General features: G+C 35.9%; 1 protein-coding gene across 1 annotated transcript in view; it reads left to right on the top strand.

Moving 5' to 3' along the window:
* The window catches only part of SYNE2 (spectrin repeat containing nuclear envelope protein 2), a 333,055-nt gene that overhangs the window by 173,505 nt on the left and 142,164 nt on the right, over positions 1–17,386 (top strand). Inside the window, exons 43-50 of the mRNA XM_019632109.1 lie at positions 829–984; positions 1,822–2,087; positions 3,336–5,442; positions 7,763–8,085; positions 10,206–10,350; positions 11,199–11,417; positions 14,930–15,195; positions 16,346–16,514. Coding sequence (XP_019487654.1) covers positions 829–984; positions 1,822–2,087; positions 3,336–5,442; positions 7,763–8,085; positions 10,206–10,350; positions 11,199–11,417; positions 14,930–15,195; positions 16,346–16,514 — 3,651 coding nt within the window. The remainder of the gene's footprint in view (positions 1–828; positions 985–1,821; positions 2,088–3,335; positions 5,443–7,762; positions 8,086–10,205; positions 10,351–11,198; positions 11,418–14,929; positions 15,196–16,345; positions 16,515–17,386) is intronic.

Here is a 17,386-nt window from a genome sequence, read left to right as displayed (position 1 = left end):
ACTGCTGTTGCTCAGAGCTCAAACTCATGAGCGAGCTCTTAACCAACTGAGCCACTTGGTAGACAGTGTTTTTAAGACAACAGATTTAGCCTTGTTTGGGGATGTGGACACAGACTTGATACCTCAAAGATTTTACTCACATGAAAGTATATAGCAGAATTAAATAGTATTTCATTTATAAAGTAACCTGAAAATAACAACTAATATCTTAGCAAACTTATGGAAATTTTTGAAAATTACTGACATGGTGTCTGGTACATGTCAGCAGTCAACAAATATTTGTTAAAAGAATGAATAAATGAGTGCAGATGCTCTCTCCATCCTATTGAGAACCTCAATATAGCTTTCATAAAGGATCAAATTACTCCATAGATAACCTGTTCTGCCTTACCCAGATTAGAATTCTTACTACTAATTGGTTTAAGGCATAATTCATTCCTAATATTTGGTTTTCCCTCCATTTATCCACTTATTATTTTAAACTGCCAATATTTGTCCTGCCCTCTGCATCATGGTGAATACTGAGTATAAACTTTGGAACTTTTCCTGTCTTCATATTTTTTTTTCTTTGATTATATGGATTATGCCTCTGTATCTAATTGAGCATTGCTAAAACCTATACCATCTTGTCAAAAAAGTTTAATTTTGGGGGGGATATCAATATCAGCATTAAATATTGCATGGAAAAATTATCTTTGGTAGTTCTCAATATACGTATTAAAAAAGTCTTTAATCTGAGTAAATAGAAGACACAGATGTTTTCATCAAGAAAAATAAAAATTTTTTGGAAAGTAGACTGTTTAGCAATTAATCTTTTTATGTTTTCAGAATTCAGCTGTGGAAATGGTTTTGTCAAAACAACTTTCTCTCAATGTTCAAGAAAGCATGAAAAACACTGAAGATGAGCAGAAAGTCAATGAGCTGCAAAATCAACCTTTAGAATTAGATGTTATGTTAAGAAATGAACAATTAAAAGAGATAGAGGTATGGAAATAAGAAACACACTGACAACATGATTGCATCATTTATCCGTGCAATACAATATATTTTAATTACCAAAAACTTGCTTGCACAGAGTGAAAAGTCTTAGTTAACCTTTGCCTGATGATCAATGTGGTAACTATATAATTATGTACTAATCAGTAAGTTGTATAACTCTTTCCATTTAAAAAGTGGGAGAGTTTAATGAACATTAGTGTTCTTTCTCTTTCACAAAGTTCCTAAAAACTTACTTATTCAGTAACAAAATTTAAGATTCTGACTTGTCATCATGCCTTTTCTTAGTCATATGTATTCTTCTGATTCTAACAAATTTCTTTCTAATTATCAACATTCTGGGGTACTCTGTTTTTACAGCTGTGTTTACATAGCTGTGTTTATGTATTTATGTACTTATAGCTATGTAAAGTAATCTAAAAGTACAATACCTGGTCATATTTTTTTAAATGACCCTTACAATTTTAACTAAGTTAACGTAACAGTAAACGCATATCTAAAACATGAAAGGGGGTGACGTATGTAAATAATAAAAATAAGAGAAATCTTTTGACATTGCAGAACCTTTTAACACAATACGGTGATCTAATTGCTATTAAATACTACATCAATTGTGAGTTTTAGTCTAGATTTTTAACATAATTCTAGTTGGAAAATCTTTTAAATGTCAGGATTTAAGTTTGTCTGTGTGCAAATGAAATATTTAAAACAAATTGGGATAGAGTTTGTTATTAGAAGGAATGAGGACAGGCAAGAGAATGAATGAATGAATGAATGAATGAATGAATGAATATATACCTACTGATTTCCTTGACTTGTTTTTAGGAATTATATACCCAACTGGAAGCAAAGAAAGCCACCATTGAACCACCAGAACAAACTGAAGATCTCAACGAAGCAGAGACAGATGCCTTGGCTCCCCACAGTACAAGGAAGTCAGTGCAACACTTGGACAGTCTGCTTCAGGCACTTACTACTTTGAAGAAAAAGAAAGAAAGCCAATATTGTCTCCTAGAAGCTTTTCAGGAAAACCTTGCTGCAGTTGAATCCTTGATGAAAACCTTGTTGACAGAAAAGGAAAGTCTAAAAGTGTAAGTGTAAAAATTTGGGGCTTGCATCCATTTTATTCAAGCACATGCTCCATTAGTTGCAGCAGGCCCAGGGTTCTAACAGTTTATACTATACAGCAGCAGTTCTCAACCTGTGGGTCGCAGGACGACCCTTTCACAGGGGTCGCCTAAGACCATTGGAAAACAAAAAGACATTTACATTACGATTCATAACAGTAGCAAAATTACAGTTATAGAGTAGCAACGAAAATAATTTTATGGTTGGGGGTCACCACAACATGAGGAACTGTATTAAGGGGTCGCGGCATTAGGAAGGTTGAGAACCACTGCATACAGGATCTTATGATTGTAATACTACAGTATGGAAATTAATTCCATAAGGAAGCCATTGAGGAAAACTCTGTTGGTGCTATACAAAAAAATATATATTATTTACATTAATTTTACAATTAATTTGTATTATTTAAAAAATTAATTTGTTAAACAGTTAATTCACACTATAAATACCTGCAAAATAGGTTTAAGTTCTGTGGAATTCTTTTTTGTCAAGAACTTATTCTAAACTGGGGATGGAGATAAACATTTATATATGCAATTGTTTAGTAGCAGCATAATTGGTTTAAATAGTTTGGAATATATTTGATATATATGTATCATAATAGTTTATGTTTAAAACAATGCACTCCTTTTGGCTTTGAAAATGATGGCAAATGGTGATAGTCTTAATGTGTAAACATTTTCTCATTAGTAAAAATGTTTATTTTATACATATGTGTAAACGGGGTTTTGTTTCAATGATACCCCACAATCAAACACTTTTATATTCAAAAGATCAGCCTGAAAGAAAAAAAAAGATTGGCTTGATGATTATATCTTCTTAGTCAATATCTTTATCATTATTATTGGAAAGAAGATAACAATGGGATTGGCTGTTGAATAATTTCTCTTAGTCCTAGAATAACCTTTGAGCAAGTACTTTACAGGTTACAGTGTTTTTACATGCATTGCTCCCTTCACTCTTGACTCCTTCCCTGTGGTTCTGGATTTTTTTTTTATGAATTTTTATGATATTAATTTTATAGGTGAACCCTCTACATTCTCACAAACTAATTAAAAACCACAGTAAGCAAGATTCTGATTTTATTTTAAGGACAGAATGCTAATCTTCTCTTCTATGAATTCAAAGCAGAATTAATTTCTTTTAATGACATCTAACCTGTGATGATATATAATAAATACTGACAAGCTCCATTTTTCTTCTTTTTCTAGGGGATCACTGGACAACGCAGCCTATGTGGCCAAAATTCAAAAATTGATGGCATCAATAGAAAAAGAAAAAGGTTCTTTAAGCAAGATAAAAACTGAATGGAAAAATTTATCAAACTCCCTGAGTGACATGGATAAGAAGTTGTTTGAAAGCCAGATCAAGCAACTTGACCATGGATGGGATCAAGTGGTACAACTGATTCAGAAGAAGTGTTCTCAGCAAGCAGAGGAACATGAGGAGTTTATGTTTTTTATGACTAACATCCAAGACCTTGACTTTTCTCTGCAGCAGCAGCAGCAGCAGCAGAGTCTCCAGTTAAGACTGAGATTTCCAGAAGAACAGGAAGGGAACCGAAGTATGGTTGCCTTGGCCACTGAACACCAGGCTATCGAGCATAGGTTTTCTGTGTTAAAGGGGCGGGCTGAACTTCAGATGAAGAGGATTTGGGGAGAAAAAGAAAAGAAGATTTTGGAAGATGCAATAAATAACTTGCAGAAGCAGTTGGAATCAATGGAGCCATTAAACACAGTGGTGGAAAATCAGATCAAGAAGTGCGAAATACTGAACAAGGTGAAAGAGACTATCTTATGGGCCAAGAAGCTGTTAGGTGAACTCCCTCCTACCATCTCCCTTCTCCCAGACGACGTCCTCTCACAGATCAGAAAGTGCAAAGTGACACATGATGACATTCTGGATAAGCAGCAGGCTGTGGAGTCATTGGTTAAAGAGGTCAAAGAAAATATTCCTAACCTTACAGCACGTGAGAGTGAAGATTTAAATCACCTCCTACAGGACTTACAAAATCTATGCCAAATGCTCATTTTAAAATCAACTCAAAGATCACAGCTATTGGAATTTAAATTGGAAGAAAGAAGCAAGTTTGTTGCAGCAATAGGGAAGGTTCAGCTTTCACTCCAAGGAAATGAAACACTGACAATTCCCAAAATGGAAACGACCTCCACAGAGGCTGAGCTAGAACAGCAGCGTGTCATTTTGATGTCTTCTCAGAAGGAATTGCAAGAAATTGAGAGTGTCATCTCAAACCATCTTCAGGAACTAACAAACATTTGCAAGGATCTAAGTGTGTTTGAAAGATTATTTCTGGATGATCAATTGAAAAATCTTAAGACTAGAGCCAACAGAACACAAAGATTCATTCAGAATAAATGTAATGAAGTAGAACACAAGATAAAATTTTCCAGAAAATTCAATGAGCAAACATCTGTGCTTCAGAAGGAGCTTGATAATATACAGCACAATGAACTGCTACTAAATCAAGAAATAAATCAGGATGTTAAAGAGGAGTTTTATAGTCTTAAAGACCGACTCACTGAAATTCAGTCTAGCATCCTACAAGCACTGAAGCTCAAAGAAGTGTTTCACTATATGGGACTCAAGTGGGATTGTACCCAACTTGACCAATTACAATCCCAAATATTTGAAAAAGAAAAGGAACTTGAAGAAAAAATTAAGCAGTTGGACACATTTATGGCAGAATATGGCAAGTATCAAGCATCACTAAGTAAATTGGGGGCAATGGATTTGCAAATTAAGAAAAGGGCTGAAGCAGTACTAAAAGCCCCTAATACTTCACCAGAAAGCAATCTGCTCAATGCTCAAATTTTGAATCAGAGAATCGAGAAAGCCATGTGCTTGCATCATGAGATAATGAAGAAATTAAGTCAAAATACGGCCTTTGGTGAATCATTCAAAGAGAAAGAAATACTACAAATAAAGCTGTGTGCAGAAGAAAACGATAAGTTACACAAGGTTCTGCAAAACATAGTACTAGAATTCCAACCAAAAGCAATGGATGAAAAGAATTTTCAGAACAAACTAGAAAATTCCTTACATGTTTTGAACCAGATAAAATCTCAGTTACAGCAGCCTTTACTTATAAATTTGAAAATTGAACATATTCAACATGAAATGGATAATTGCGAAGCATTTCAAGAGCAAGTTCAGGCAGAAATGTACAGTATTAAAACTGTAACTGTTACCGAGAAGCAAAGAGAAGGACACTCTTCTGAAGCTAGTGATGTGGAGGCAAAATTACGTGACATTGAAGATCTTCACATGCAGCTTAATACAAGCATTGATTTGCGCACAGTAAGTTTTGAAAAGTTTTAAGTCATTAATGCATCTATTTTTATTTCAAAGATTTTATGTTTTGCTCTAGTTAGCATCTGCACTTCTCAAGGAGGTACAGGTTCTGCAGGAAAATTCTCTGTAGGAGAAGAGCCATTTAAAAAATTGCAAAGGGCCATTTTGTAATCCCATCTCATTCTGCATCTAAACATGGTGCTAAAATTAAGTAAACTAAATCAACAGGTTAGAAAAAGATGAGTTTGACACCTTGTTTCTATATCCCTTGTAGCATCTGTTGAGCTTAGAACAAAGTTGTTTTTGTTTTTTAGAAATGTAGGGCAAAATGGAAGAAATATGGCGTAGAGAAAAGAACACCAAATAATAACTAGCATTTACTTAGAACTTACAATGTCTAGGAACTGGGCTGACATTTTACTTTTAATCATCTCAGCAACTCAGTGGGCTGAGTTATTAGCCCCATTTTAAGATAAGGATCTTGAAGTTCAGAAACATCAACAATTTTCTCAGGCTGTGCAACAGTAACAGTCTGATTTTAGAGCAGGGGATCATCAAATGAAGGCCCACGGGCCAAATCTGCCCCAGTGCCTGATTTTGTAAATAAAGTTTTATTAGAAAACAGCCCTCCCCCAGTCTATGGCTGCTTCCATGCTACAACAAAAGGATTGAGTAGTTGTGATAGTCCAGATGGCCTGCAAAGCCTAAAATATTTAATCTGATCATTTACAGGAAAAGTTGACTGACCTCTGTTGCAGAGCAACTCCAACATCCTCCTGCCTTTCCTGAAATTAGGGTGGATATCTTAGGCAGCATGGGAACACACTGTGCTTAATATAATGCCTTTTGCTGTGTTTTCAGAATTGTCACATTAAATTTATAGAATGGGGAAATTAACTCCCTCCTTTAATTCCAAGAGTTATTAGATAATATATTTGCAACATTTTGATAGGTCTAAATGCTATAGAGAAGTGTAAAGTCATTATATGAACCCTAATATGTTATTTAAATGGTACTTAACAAATGTTGAGTATATTGAGTACTTCTCTACTTCACGTTTTTTGTTGAGGTATAAATGACATGTAACATTATATTAGTTTCATGTATACAACATGATTCTATCTATATTTGCATATATTACAAAATGATCACAAGTCTAGTTAACATCCGTCACCGTACAGTTATAGAATTTTTTTTTCTTGTGATGAGAACCTTCAAGACCTACCATATTTCCCCATGTATAAGATGCACCCTTTTTTGAAAATTTTGGGGACTAAAAACTGGGTGTGTCTTATACAGATGTTGTAGATCGTTTTCAAGTCATGTAAGAAGTGTGGCATTTCAAATGCCTTAGATGGAACTGAGGACGAGGCAATATATGAAGACAGTGATTCATCATCAGACACAGATGAGGACAAGCTAATGGTTGGGAGTTTGACAGTGATGAGGAGTTGTATGAATTTTATGATGAATAAAACTTGAGTTCAATAACTTTATGTAATATATTTTTTTTCAAATTTTGGGCCCCAAAATTAAGGTGTATCTTATACATGGGAGCGTCCTATACATGGGGAAATACGATACTCTCTTAGCAACTTCCAGATATACAGTACAGTGTTATTAACTATAGTCGCCATGTTTTACATTATATGCCCATGATTGATTTATTTTATAACTGGAAGTTTGTAGCTTTTGGCCCCCTTCACTAATTTCACACACCCCACCTCCACCCCCACCTCTGGCAACCACCAGTTTGTTCTCTGTATCCTTCTCTACTTGATTTTAATACAGTTTCCAGAAGTAATGTACATAATTCCCAAAATAATATGATTTGAATTGGACCTAAGTTATTTATTTCAACTATTTGTCATTTCAATGAGAAGACCGAGGTCTGGAGGCATTAAGTGATGTGCTCAAAACTAAAGTTAGTGGCAGAGCCATTAATTTAGAAACACAAGCAGTCTGGGGGTTTTCATCTTTTTTCACAAATATTGAGTAAGGCTGTCTACATTAAATATAGTCAATTATTTTATCTAATTCATGGTCTAATACAAGAGTTCTAGAGCAGGAACATATGTCGTTAGACATGATTCATGATATGTATTTTCGAATATAGATTTGATTTTCTAGCAAATCTGGAAACAATTTTTCTTTATGCAAACAAAAAATTATTGATATTAAAATACCATTCAAACTAAAAGCATGAGATGCTAACTCTTATGAGAGACCCAGAAGCATATTATGAATGCACCTCAAAAATTCAACAATGACGAAAATCCCAAAAGTTTGACAGTTTTGTCACAGCATTTGATCTCCTCTTCACCAGAATGCCTTGAATGACGCTTATGAAAATATGACGCGCTATAATGAGTCAGTCACCAGGGCGATGGGGATCATCACTGCCCTTGAAGCCATCATTGCATCACACAGAGTAGACCTAGGGAATCCAGAACAATCACTGAAGATGCCTCACTGGAAACAGGAGGAACTGGATTCCGCAATAGCAGACATCCAGGACCTCACCGAGAAGTTGGGGACCATATCCAGCCCTGAAGGCAAACTCCAGCTTCAGTATACTTTACAGGAGTTAGTTTCGAAGAACTCAGCCCTAAGGGAGGCAGCCAAAGTAAAGGAAGCTGAAATAGAAAGGTAGGTACTTCTTAAGGTAATGCTTAAAGAACATAAAATATAGATTTGTTTATAATTCACATGTACATGTTAGAAATAATTTGGAAAATGTAGAAAAGTAAAAAAATAATTCACTAAGGAAAACCATAACAAATCTTTTATTGTATTCATTTCTTTCTTATTTCATATTGAGGACATACAGCAGAACGTTTTTAATTTTTTGTTTTTTTTCCTACTCTGGAATGTAAAGCTTTTAAATTAAAACATAGTTGACAAGCAATATTAGTTTCAGATTACAACATAGTGATTTGACAGTTATGTACCTTACAAAGAGATCACCATGAGAAGTCTAGTAACCATCTGTCACTGTACAGTTATTGCGATATTATTGACTATAATACCAGTGATGTACATTACATCCCCGTGACTTATTTATAAGTATAACTGTGTACCTCTTAATCCCCTTGAAGCAGAATGTTAATAAAAGTCTGCATATAGTATAAAGAATAATGATCAACAGCTTTGTACCCAAAGGTTCAAGGATAAACAAAAGTTTTGAATTTTCTTGTGTGCTCCTTCCTTCTCTCAGAAGTAATTATTATCCTAAATAATTTATGTGCTTTTAAAAATATTTTCACTATGTGTTTGTGTTGCATTTTTATGTATGTGTATTTTCTGTGACTTTTTTTTTTTAACTCATCGTTATGATGCTGAAATTTATTCATGTTCTTATCTGTAGTAAAATACAGTCACCCAGCTATTGATACAGGTTTGGGTTGTTTCTCGTTTTTGCATTCACAAACAGCTCTACTATTCAGCTTCCCTTGGATATATACCTAGGATTGTGGTTGCCAGATAAAAAAGTATGCACATCTTAAATTTTTAATTCCACATGATTTTACCCATTTTTATTGAAACCAGTAGCATATTAGTGTTCCAATTGTCCCATATCCTTGCCAACACTTGCTGTTGAAGTGATATTTCATTGTGCTTTTAGTTTGCTTCTCTGTTACTGCTAATGAATTTGAGCCTCCTTTTTGAGTATTTCTTGGTTCATATTTCCTCTTCTGAAAAATACTTGTTCAAGCCTTTACCCAGTGTTCATTGGGTTATCCACCTTTTTCTGATTGATTCATAGGGATTTATTCTATATTTTGGAGGTTGGTCCTTGGTGATTATATGTGTTACACATATCTTTACAGACAGGTCTCCCATTAACACCCATCCTAGGGGAAGCACCAGGCTTTATCCTCTGTCCTCAGCATTACAGGAGAAAGTCAATAAAACTGAAACTCGGGTAAATACCCTCAAAATGAAAAACGGCCCTAGAGCTTATTTTATTTCTCTGTATTCCCACTTTTATTTAGTTTGGGGCCTCTGGATATTTCTTAATTCTTTGCCAGTTTATTCCTATGTTTTAAGAATTAAAAAAAATACTTGATACTGAATTCTTCATTGATTTTAGTGGGGGATTTAGGCTCTATATGTTTTGTATACATAATTTTATTCATAGTGTTTTTAAATATATCACATTACAGTATATAAAATATATATACTGCCTTTTCCTTTATTTATTTATAACATGAGCTCTTTTCGTTTATTGTAACAAAAATCCCATAAAAGTAATTATAATTGCTATATAATATTTTATAAAATGGATTGTTATAATTTGTTCAGCCATATCTTTTGTTATACATAAAGTGTTTCAATTTTGCCATTTTAATTAATAGTCTAATAAGTAAACTGTGCAAAAGGCTTTGTCAGTTTTAGGATACTGTGTTAGAATTAATTCCTTATGATTAATTACAAAAGTTGAATTAATGAGTCAAAGATATGAACATTTTTAAGAATAAATTGTTTTCTACAAGAATTGTACCAATTTACACCTTATTAGCAATATTAAAGAATGCATTTTTCCAATTCAGGTGTTTTGAGAATAACCTTCCTATTAAAGTTGGTAGTAAAAGTCTTATGCAGGTCTCTGTAAGGAGGAGGTAATCCATAAAAATTCATTGAAATACAATGAATAGCAAAAAGAATTGTATTCTGTTTTTTATTTAAGTGCTCAGAATTCATTCTGGGAATTTCAGAATTTTTACACTAAATAAAATTTAATATCACTTTTTTTCCAAACTCACTAGGTGTCTCGAGAATTACAAATGCTATAGAAAAATTAAAGAGGAACTTGGCACTAACCTCATCCACATGGAAACAGTTCTTGGGCAGTCCATGTCCCCATTGCCAGTATCTTACAAAGAAGCTTTAGAACGCTTGGAACAGAGCAAGGTAATAGTATTTGCAAATCTGCGGTAAGAGAATGTGCAAAACCAATGGCGGAAAGCAGGTGGAGCAGCAGGGAATGGTGCTCTGTCATGACACACAGAAATCTTCAGCCTGAGTTGTACACTCAAGAAAATTCCTGAAACCAAAAGCCAAGGGGAAATGTGAGGCAATGGTTCTGAGAGATTTGATCAGTTGGGTTCACAGGACAGCCCTCTCCCCAATAGCATGCTGTCCTATTGATCACTCTTTCTAAAGCTTTACTTTTCATATGATTTTGTTGGATGTTGCTGGATCAGTGACAGAAAATTTAATGCAACTGTCCTAAGTGCAAAATCCTGGTTACTTCTTTTACTCTATTATAAACAATTTTAGTTTTTGCTTATTTTCATCTGTTAGAGTCTATGGTATTATGTTATTAGGATTCGGATGAGAGCATTCTAATTCATCTGTGTTTAACATCTACTCCAAAATAAACACAAAAACAAAAAACCTAAAGAATGCACTGGAAATTGATAACAGTATTATGCAAATTAACTATCTAGTAAAATAAGAGACATACATTAAAATAACAAAATGAATTTCTGGGCATTTATCTTTGAAAACACATTCTTACTTGGAAAAACTGGTTTATGGGTCATTATTTGTCCCCATAGTTCCAAATTCATGTGCAATACAATAATACACAGATAATTCTCATCTGTCTCAAATTGGCTTCCAAAAGGATGAAAAAATGGGTCATGTAATACTTGTGGATGGTTTAAAACATTAATTGTTCAATATTTAAAATAGTCTATATCTTGCAGAAAAATTAATAGACATTGTATCCTTCGTATTCCTTTTTCTTTTTTAAGGCCTTAGTGTCAAATCTTACATCAACCAAACAAGAGTTCATGAAACTACGACGGGTCCTCAGATACCTGGGACCCACTTGCACAGATAATGATGGCGTGTGTTTGTTCAGAACCACGTCGATTCTGTGGGACAAATGGCTGAATGTGTTGGAAGCTGCTAAAGAATGGGAGATGTGGTGTGAAGAACTGAAGCAGGAGTGGAAATTTGTCAGTGAAGAAGTAAGTGCTTCATTTTTAACAGCCCAACCGTACAGTATTTTATTGAATTATCTCTCTCATGCTATAGCCCATTTGTAATTTTTATTCATTTGGAGCCTGTTCATCTAGAATTCTAATTATTCATACAAGTGTTTGACAGTATCTGCTAACAAAATGGGTTTTTTAAAGAGTAACAAAAACAAAAATGTCCTCATGTAATAACTAAAACAACTACTACTGACACTTAATGAGTACTTACTGAGCATGTGTCAGGCATAGTTCTAAGCTCTTTACATGTCTTATCGTTTATCTTTGCAAGAATCCTATAAGATAGATGGTTTTGTAATTCTCACTTTATAGGTAAGAAAAGTGAGATTGAGTACACTGCCCAAATTCACAAGTGCGTGGTAGAACGGGATGTTTAACCACTAAACTAGCAACTGAAATGATATTTACACATACCAAATTGATGTAAGGTTTTAAAATAGCTTTCATCTATTCAATAAAATTATGTCTAAAGACCTGTACATACAAGATCCTGTTAGCATGATTGGCAAATTTTTATGCGACATAATGGATTTCTGTTTTTAAAATGTCTGTAGTTATACAATAATCCAGTATCTTCATGGAATAAAGGTTTTGCATAAATAGATTTTTGAAAACCTCAAATGCTCTGTTTACATTTACAAATTAAGAAAGAAATTTAGATTTTTATTTACTCCCCACCCCACCCCCCAAAATCTTACCTCTGTGTTTTCTTAAACAGAATCTGCTTGATATAATTATTCATTTCTGGTTATTCAGAATCATCGTTCGATGCTATGCGTCAGTGATCATAATGTGCTAGAATAAAGCCCAATAGTCAAAATAGCAGGAGGTATAAAGCTGGTTTCTTCACTTTGTACCAAAAGTCCAAAAACCCTTTCTGCATTAGCTCTTATTTCTGCTGGTCACAGGTTTTTCGTTCTCCTTCGCTGTGTTCACTTATGGTGCGACTCGGGTGTCTTCTTCCTTTCTAGATTCTATTTTCTAATTGACTGTGAACCTAAGCTTTATAACCAAATTTGTTAGAATTCTGTGTCCAAGGAAAATCACTCAGAAACTGCAAAGCCTCTTCTAGGTGGAAAGGTGAATGCATAATCTTTGTAGCAACTATTTTACTGATTTGGGGGCTGTCTTTACCCTTTCTGGTGTAAAGTTTGTTGAGTTTTGATAAGCACATACAGTCATTTGACTGCCAACAAAATCAAGATTTAGAACATTTTCATCACCCCCAAAAGTTTCTTTATGCCCTTTCCTAGGCGTCCCCTTCCATCACCCCCAGCCTTTGGCAACCACTGATCTGTTTTGCCATTTCCAGAATACCATATGAAGGGACTCGGATAGTGTATGGCCTGTGCGTTGGCCTCCTTTCATTAAGCATAATGCATGTGGGATTCATTCATGCTGCTGCTTGTAGCAGTAGTTCGCTTCTTTTTATTCCTGGGTGATATCCCCTGGGCACGTATATAACAGTTTGTTTATCCATTCACAAGTTGAAGAATTACCTGGCTTTTGAGTAAAATTATTGTCCTAATGAAAATTATTCTTCACCCCTGTGTTCACCTCCTTAATCACTTACCAACCCACAGCGGACAGCAGAGCCTAAGACAGGCCTGGAGGCAGGTGGTTTATTTTGGAAAGTGACCCTGGGGAACAGGACTTGGGAACTAGGACAACTGAGAGAGGACAGGTCAGAGCCTTTAGCTGCTTTGCACTTATTGGGTCCTGGTTGCCCATTTATGGTTATCACTGGGCACAGAAGCACCACGAGATATTCCATCAAGTCCTGGATTACAGATGTCGTTCTTTTGACCTGGAGTCATATTGGAAACCCTAGTTGTACAATTACCACTGTCAATATAGCAGTTCCTTTCTTTGCATGCCGGTTCTTTGGTGAGGGGGCTACAAAATGACCCACTGTAAAGATTATCTCAATCCCGATTGGAAAAAAAAAAAAAGAGCCAGGACTTCTAATCCAACTGAATTTAGGTTTGAGGGGATGGAAAGCATAAATTCCGTAACTGGGTCTCTAGGAAAAAGGCCAGTCTATACCTGCACCCAGGTATTCTAGAGATTGGGACTCAGTTGGATTAGATGGGCTGTGGTGCTTACACCACAGCCCACCCTGCTGCAGCGCCTCTTTTTCTCCAGGCCCCCCTCAACTTTGGCAGTGTTCTGATAAATGGATCTGAGCAATATTTCCAAGTATAGCATACACTGCCTCCAAAATCCCGTATGCCCATCCACTGCTGTGCCTCTTTCTTAGCAGTAGAGGTTCAAGGTTGAACAACTTGACCTTTACCTTATAGAGGTTCTAGCATGTCCCAGACCATTGGGCCCCTGGACACTTAATTGATTCTGGAATTCCTCAATTTTCGTAGGTTTTACTTCCCACCCTCTGGCATCTAGGTTCTTGTTCATCATTTTGATTAGCATGATATCATAAATATAGTTGACCAGTGTGATATTCTGTAATGGCAAGATGCCTGCCTCGTTGGAACATAGAGGAAGAGATTTACCGTATTTCCCCATGTATAAGACGCTCCCATGTAGAAGACACACCTTAATTTGGGGGCCCAAAATTTGAAAAAAATTTATTACATAAAGTTATTGAACTCAAATTTTATTAATCATAAAATTCATACAACTCCTCATCACTTGTGGGAAATGCAAGTAAAAAAATCTACAACCACTGTCTAAGATGCCAGTTTTTAGACCCCAAATTTTTCAAAAATGGGTGTGTCTTATACATAGGGAAATACGGTAACAGTGCTGGGGCAGAATGTGACAAATGGGCTGTGTTGCTGAGGTGAGGGCCAGAGGGCTCAAGGAGATACAGAAAAGGGATCTGATTTTCTGTATTCATTGTGAGTTCAGGGCTGATAGAGCTCCAGTTTCCACTTATGTGATGTATTCAGTAATGTTTTTCTGGGTTCTGCACATTGCTGTCGATAAATACATGATTAGTTCAGTAATTTGGGCCGCTTTCCCTTTGGTGTAGGCATCAGGCTAATGAGGATATACTGGACTTACTTTTTTGAGCATATAGGGATCGGATGTAAAAGAAAAGAGACAGAAAAATTATCCAGTAGTTGCCCAAACTCTTATACTTAGTAGATGCAGTTTGGTGGAGCTCATTGTAACTACCTTATGGGTACCTCAGGAGAAATAATTGCTTTATGCAACTGAAATCTGAAGGGAAAAGAAATTATTTACGGAAATACTCAACAGTGTTTCCTTCAGCTCGTAACGGCAAGACTTCATTTTAATCGCACATGGACATGACCAATAGCTGGGAACCATGGGACTCTGATAGTGGAGTTATAATAGTTCCAGCTATGAAAAAAGCCATGTTACTTTGAAATAGGATATGGCATCAGGAGCTCTTTGAAGAGCCAGTGCACAAACATTATGGTTGCCAAGGTAGGTTTCCAGTCCTGAAATGGGAAGAGTGTATTTTACTTATTTGAGTTCTCTTATTTTGTTATTAGATTGAACGAGAAGCAATTATCTTAGATAATCATCAAGAAGAACTCCCTGAAATTTCCAAAACGAAAGAGGCAGCCACCACAGAGGAACTCTCTGAGCTCCTGAGCTGTTTAAGCCACTATGAGGAGAGTGTGGAGAAGCAGCAGCTGCTGTTGACCTTGCTTCTCCAGCGCATAAAAAGCGTCCAGCACGCTCCTGAAAGCTCAGGGGCTGTGGGAACGATGCCGGCAGTTCAAGAGATTACATCCATGCAAGAACGATGCAACAAGTAAGACTTAGGAAAAACCACTAAAGAAACACGCTCAACAACTCAGGTTTAAAATTGAGAAAATACTGAATTTCAAGAATACAAAAATATTATAGGATAATCACAAATGATATGACAGGATTGAGTTGAGTCAACACTGATAGGTATAAAAGGGATGAAAAGATTAATAATGATAATTAAAACAAGCACATGTTCTTCATCTTGGTATTACAGAGGGGGATACCTTTCAATTTCTTTTTGTTTGCTTTTTTTCTAATTTAGTAATACATACGTATTTATTATATGAAATTTAGAGATTGAAGAAAATTATAGGTTAATATAAAACCCACCTTTAATTTTCCCACTCAACAACAACCACTGCCAATCACTTTTTTCTCGTTTTTTACTATGACTATATTTTTAAACAAATTGCAAACATAGTAATATACTGTTTTATATGCTGCTGAATCATTTATGAGCATATCATGTTTATTTTCCTATGCCAGTAAGTACTCTTTAAAACATAGCTGTATAATATTTCACCATGTGGATATACCATAACTTACTGAACAAGCCCTAATATAGAACCTTTAAATATATGAAAATTTTTTCAATTTTTATAAAAAACACTGCAGTGACTATTCTTAGGCCAACATCTCTGTCTGCCTCTGTGGTTAATTCATTGAGAAAGACGCTGAGAAGCAGAATCACTAGGTCAGAGTATGTAATAAATTTATAGCTAGAGATACCAAATGGCTGTCAGGGAAGATTTTACCCATGTAAACTCCTCTTACTAGCATTGTGGTTACATCCACAGCAAATGGGGTCAGCTGAGATAAAAAGGCTAGTGCGGTGTCTACCCCAAGAACCTAACCATGTCTCCAGTCATGTTCAGTGGAACACAAAAATTCTGTGGAGAAACGGAGGATAGAGTTGGCAAATGTTATGTAAAGTGTGAAAAGAGGATATTTTGGGATGAGAATTTTATAAAGGTTTTTGATTGAATGATAGGATTTGATATATGTATATGCAGTATATAAAATCATTGAAACTGGTGCTTTTCTCTCAGAAAAGATATCTTTTGTGAGCTATTTGGACGTATTATTTGTCTGAAATAAAACTATTTCAGAGAAGAGCAGAGGAGCAATTTTGTTTTGATGCTATATTTTAGGCTTTTTCAGAAAGCTCAAAAAAATAAGGAATTGATGCAGACTGAAATCCAAGAAAGACATTCTTTCACAAAAGAAATAACGGCTTTGAAGACTCTATTTCAACAGACAACAGCTTCTTTCCAAAATATGGAGTTACAAGACCACCTAGAAAAGGCAGAACAGTTTGAGGTAAGTCAGAAATGAACTAGTAAATGTGGCTGATACAGGTCTGCAATCTTGAATCCAGAATCCTTGAGGCAAAAGTCACTCAGTGCACAGAGTGGAAGGAGTGGTCCAGGAGAGAGGAAAGCACTTGCGGAGGCCTGTGGCACGATGTGGGCAGAGCCACAGGAGATCAGTGTGGTAGAGAGCAGAGAGCAGGGTTGAGACCAGGTGGGGAGGAGGCCAATCTATACCAAGCAGCCCTTTTCAACCGCATTTAAGAGGCTTCAGTGAACAAGGGCCACAGACCACTTTTTTTTTTTTTTTTTTAAGATTTTTTTATTGGGGAATTGGGGGGATGGGAACAGTGCTGGGGAATTGGGGAAAGGGGAACAGACAAGTTGCTGTCGTTTTGTTCTTCAATCTAGTTGTGGAGGATGTTGCTTCACTGGCACAGACCACTTTTGAGTAGCGTGTTAGATAACTCACTTTAATAGGATGTAATACCTTACCTCCGACAGAGTAGAACTGTTTTTACTTACAACACTTATGATACTGTGTGTGTGTGTGTGTGTGTGTGTGTGTGTGTGTGTGTGTGTGTGTGTGTGTGTGCTTCCCACACCAACCTATTGTCCACCTCTCCAGACACCATTGGGGTGTCCTAAAATTCAATTCAGTTCAATTCTGATACCAACTACCAGGAGTTAGTACAGACACCCCACCTCCCATTAAGGGCCAACATCAGTGCCACAAGACTGCCCCCACTTCAGATGCCAAAGACAAGTCCCAGGCCTCTTTTACTTCTGATTGACAGGCTGTAAATCAGGTTCTGGCACACCCCCTCCTCAGGCTCAGTAATTTACTAGAATGACGCACAGAAGTCAGGAAAGCACTTTACT

Source organism: Hipposideros armiger, unplaced genomic scaffold, assembly GCF_001890085.2.
Source record: "Hipposideros armiger isolate ML-2016 unplaced genomic scaffold, ASM189008v1 scaffold_1074, whole genome shotgun sequence".
In the NCBI taxonomy this organism is placed as follows: domain Eukaryota; kingdom Metazoa; phylum Chordata; class Mammalia; order Chiroptera; family Hipposideridae; genus Hipposideros; species Hipposideros armiger.
Note: the sequence above shows the minus strand (reverse complement) of the source record. Positions and strands in the feature narration are given on the sequence as shown.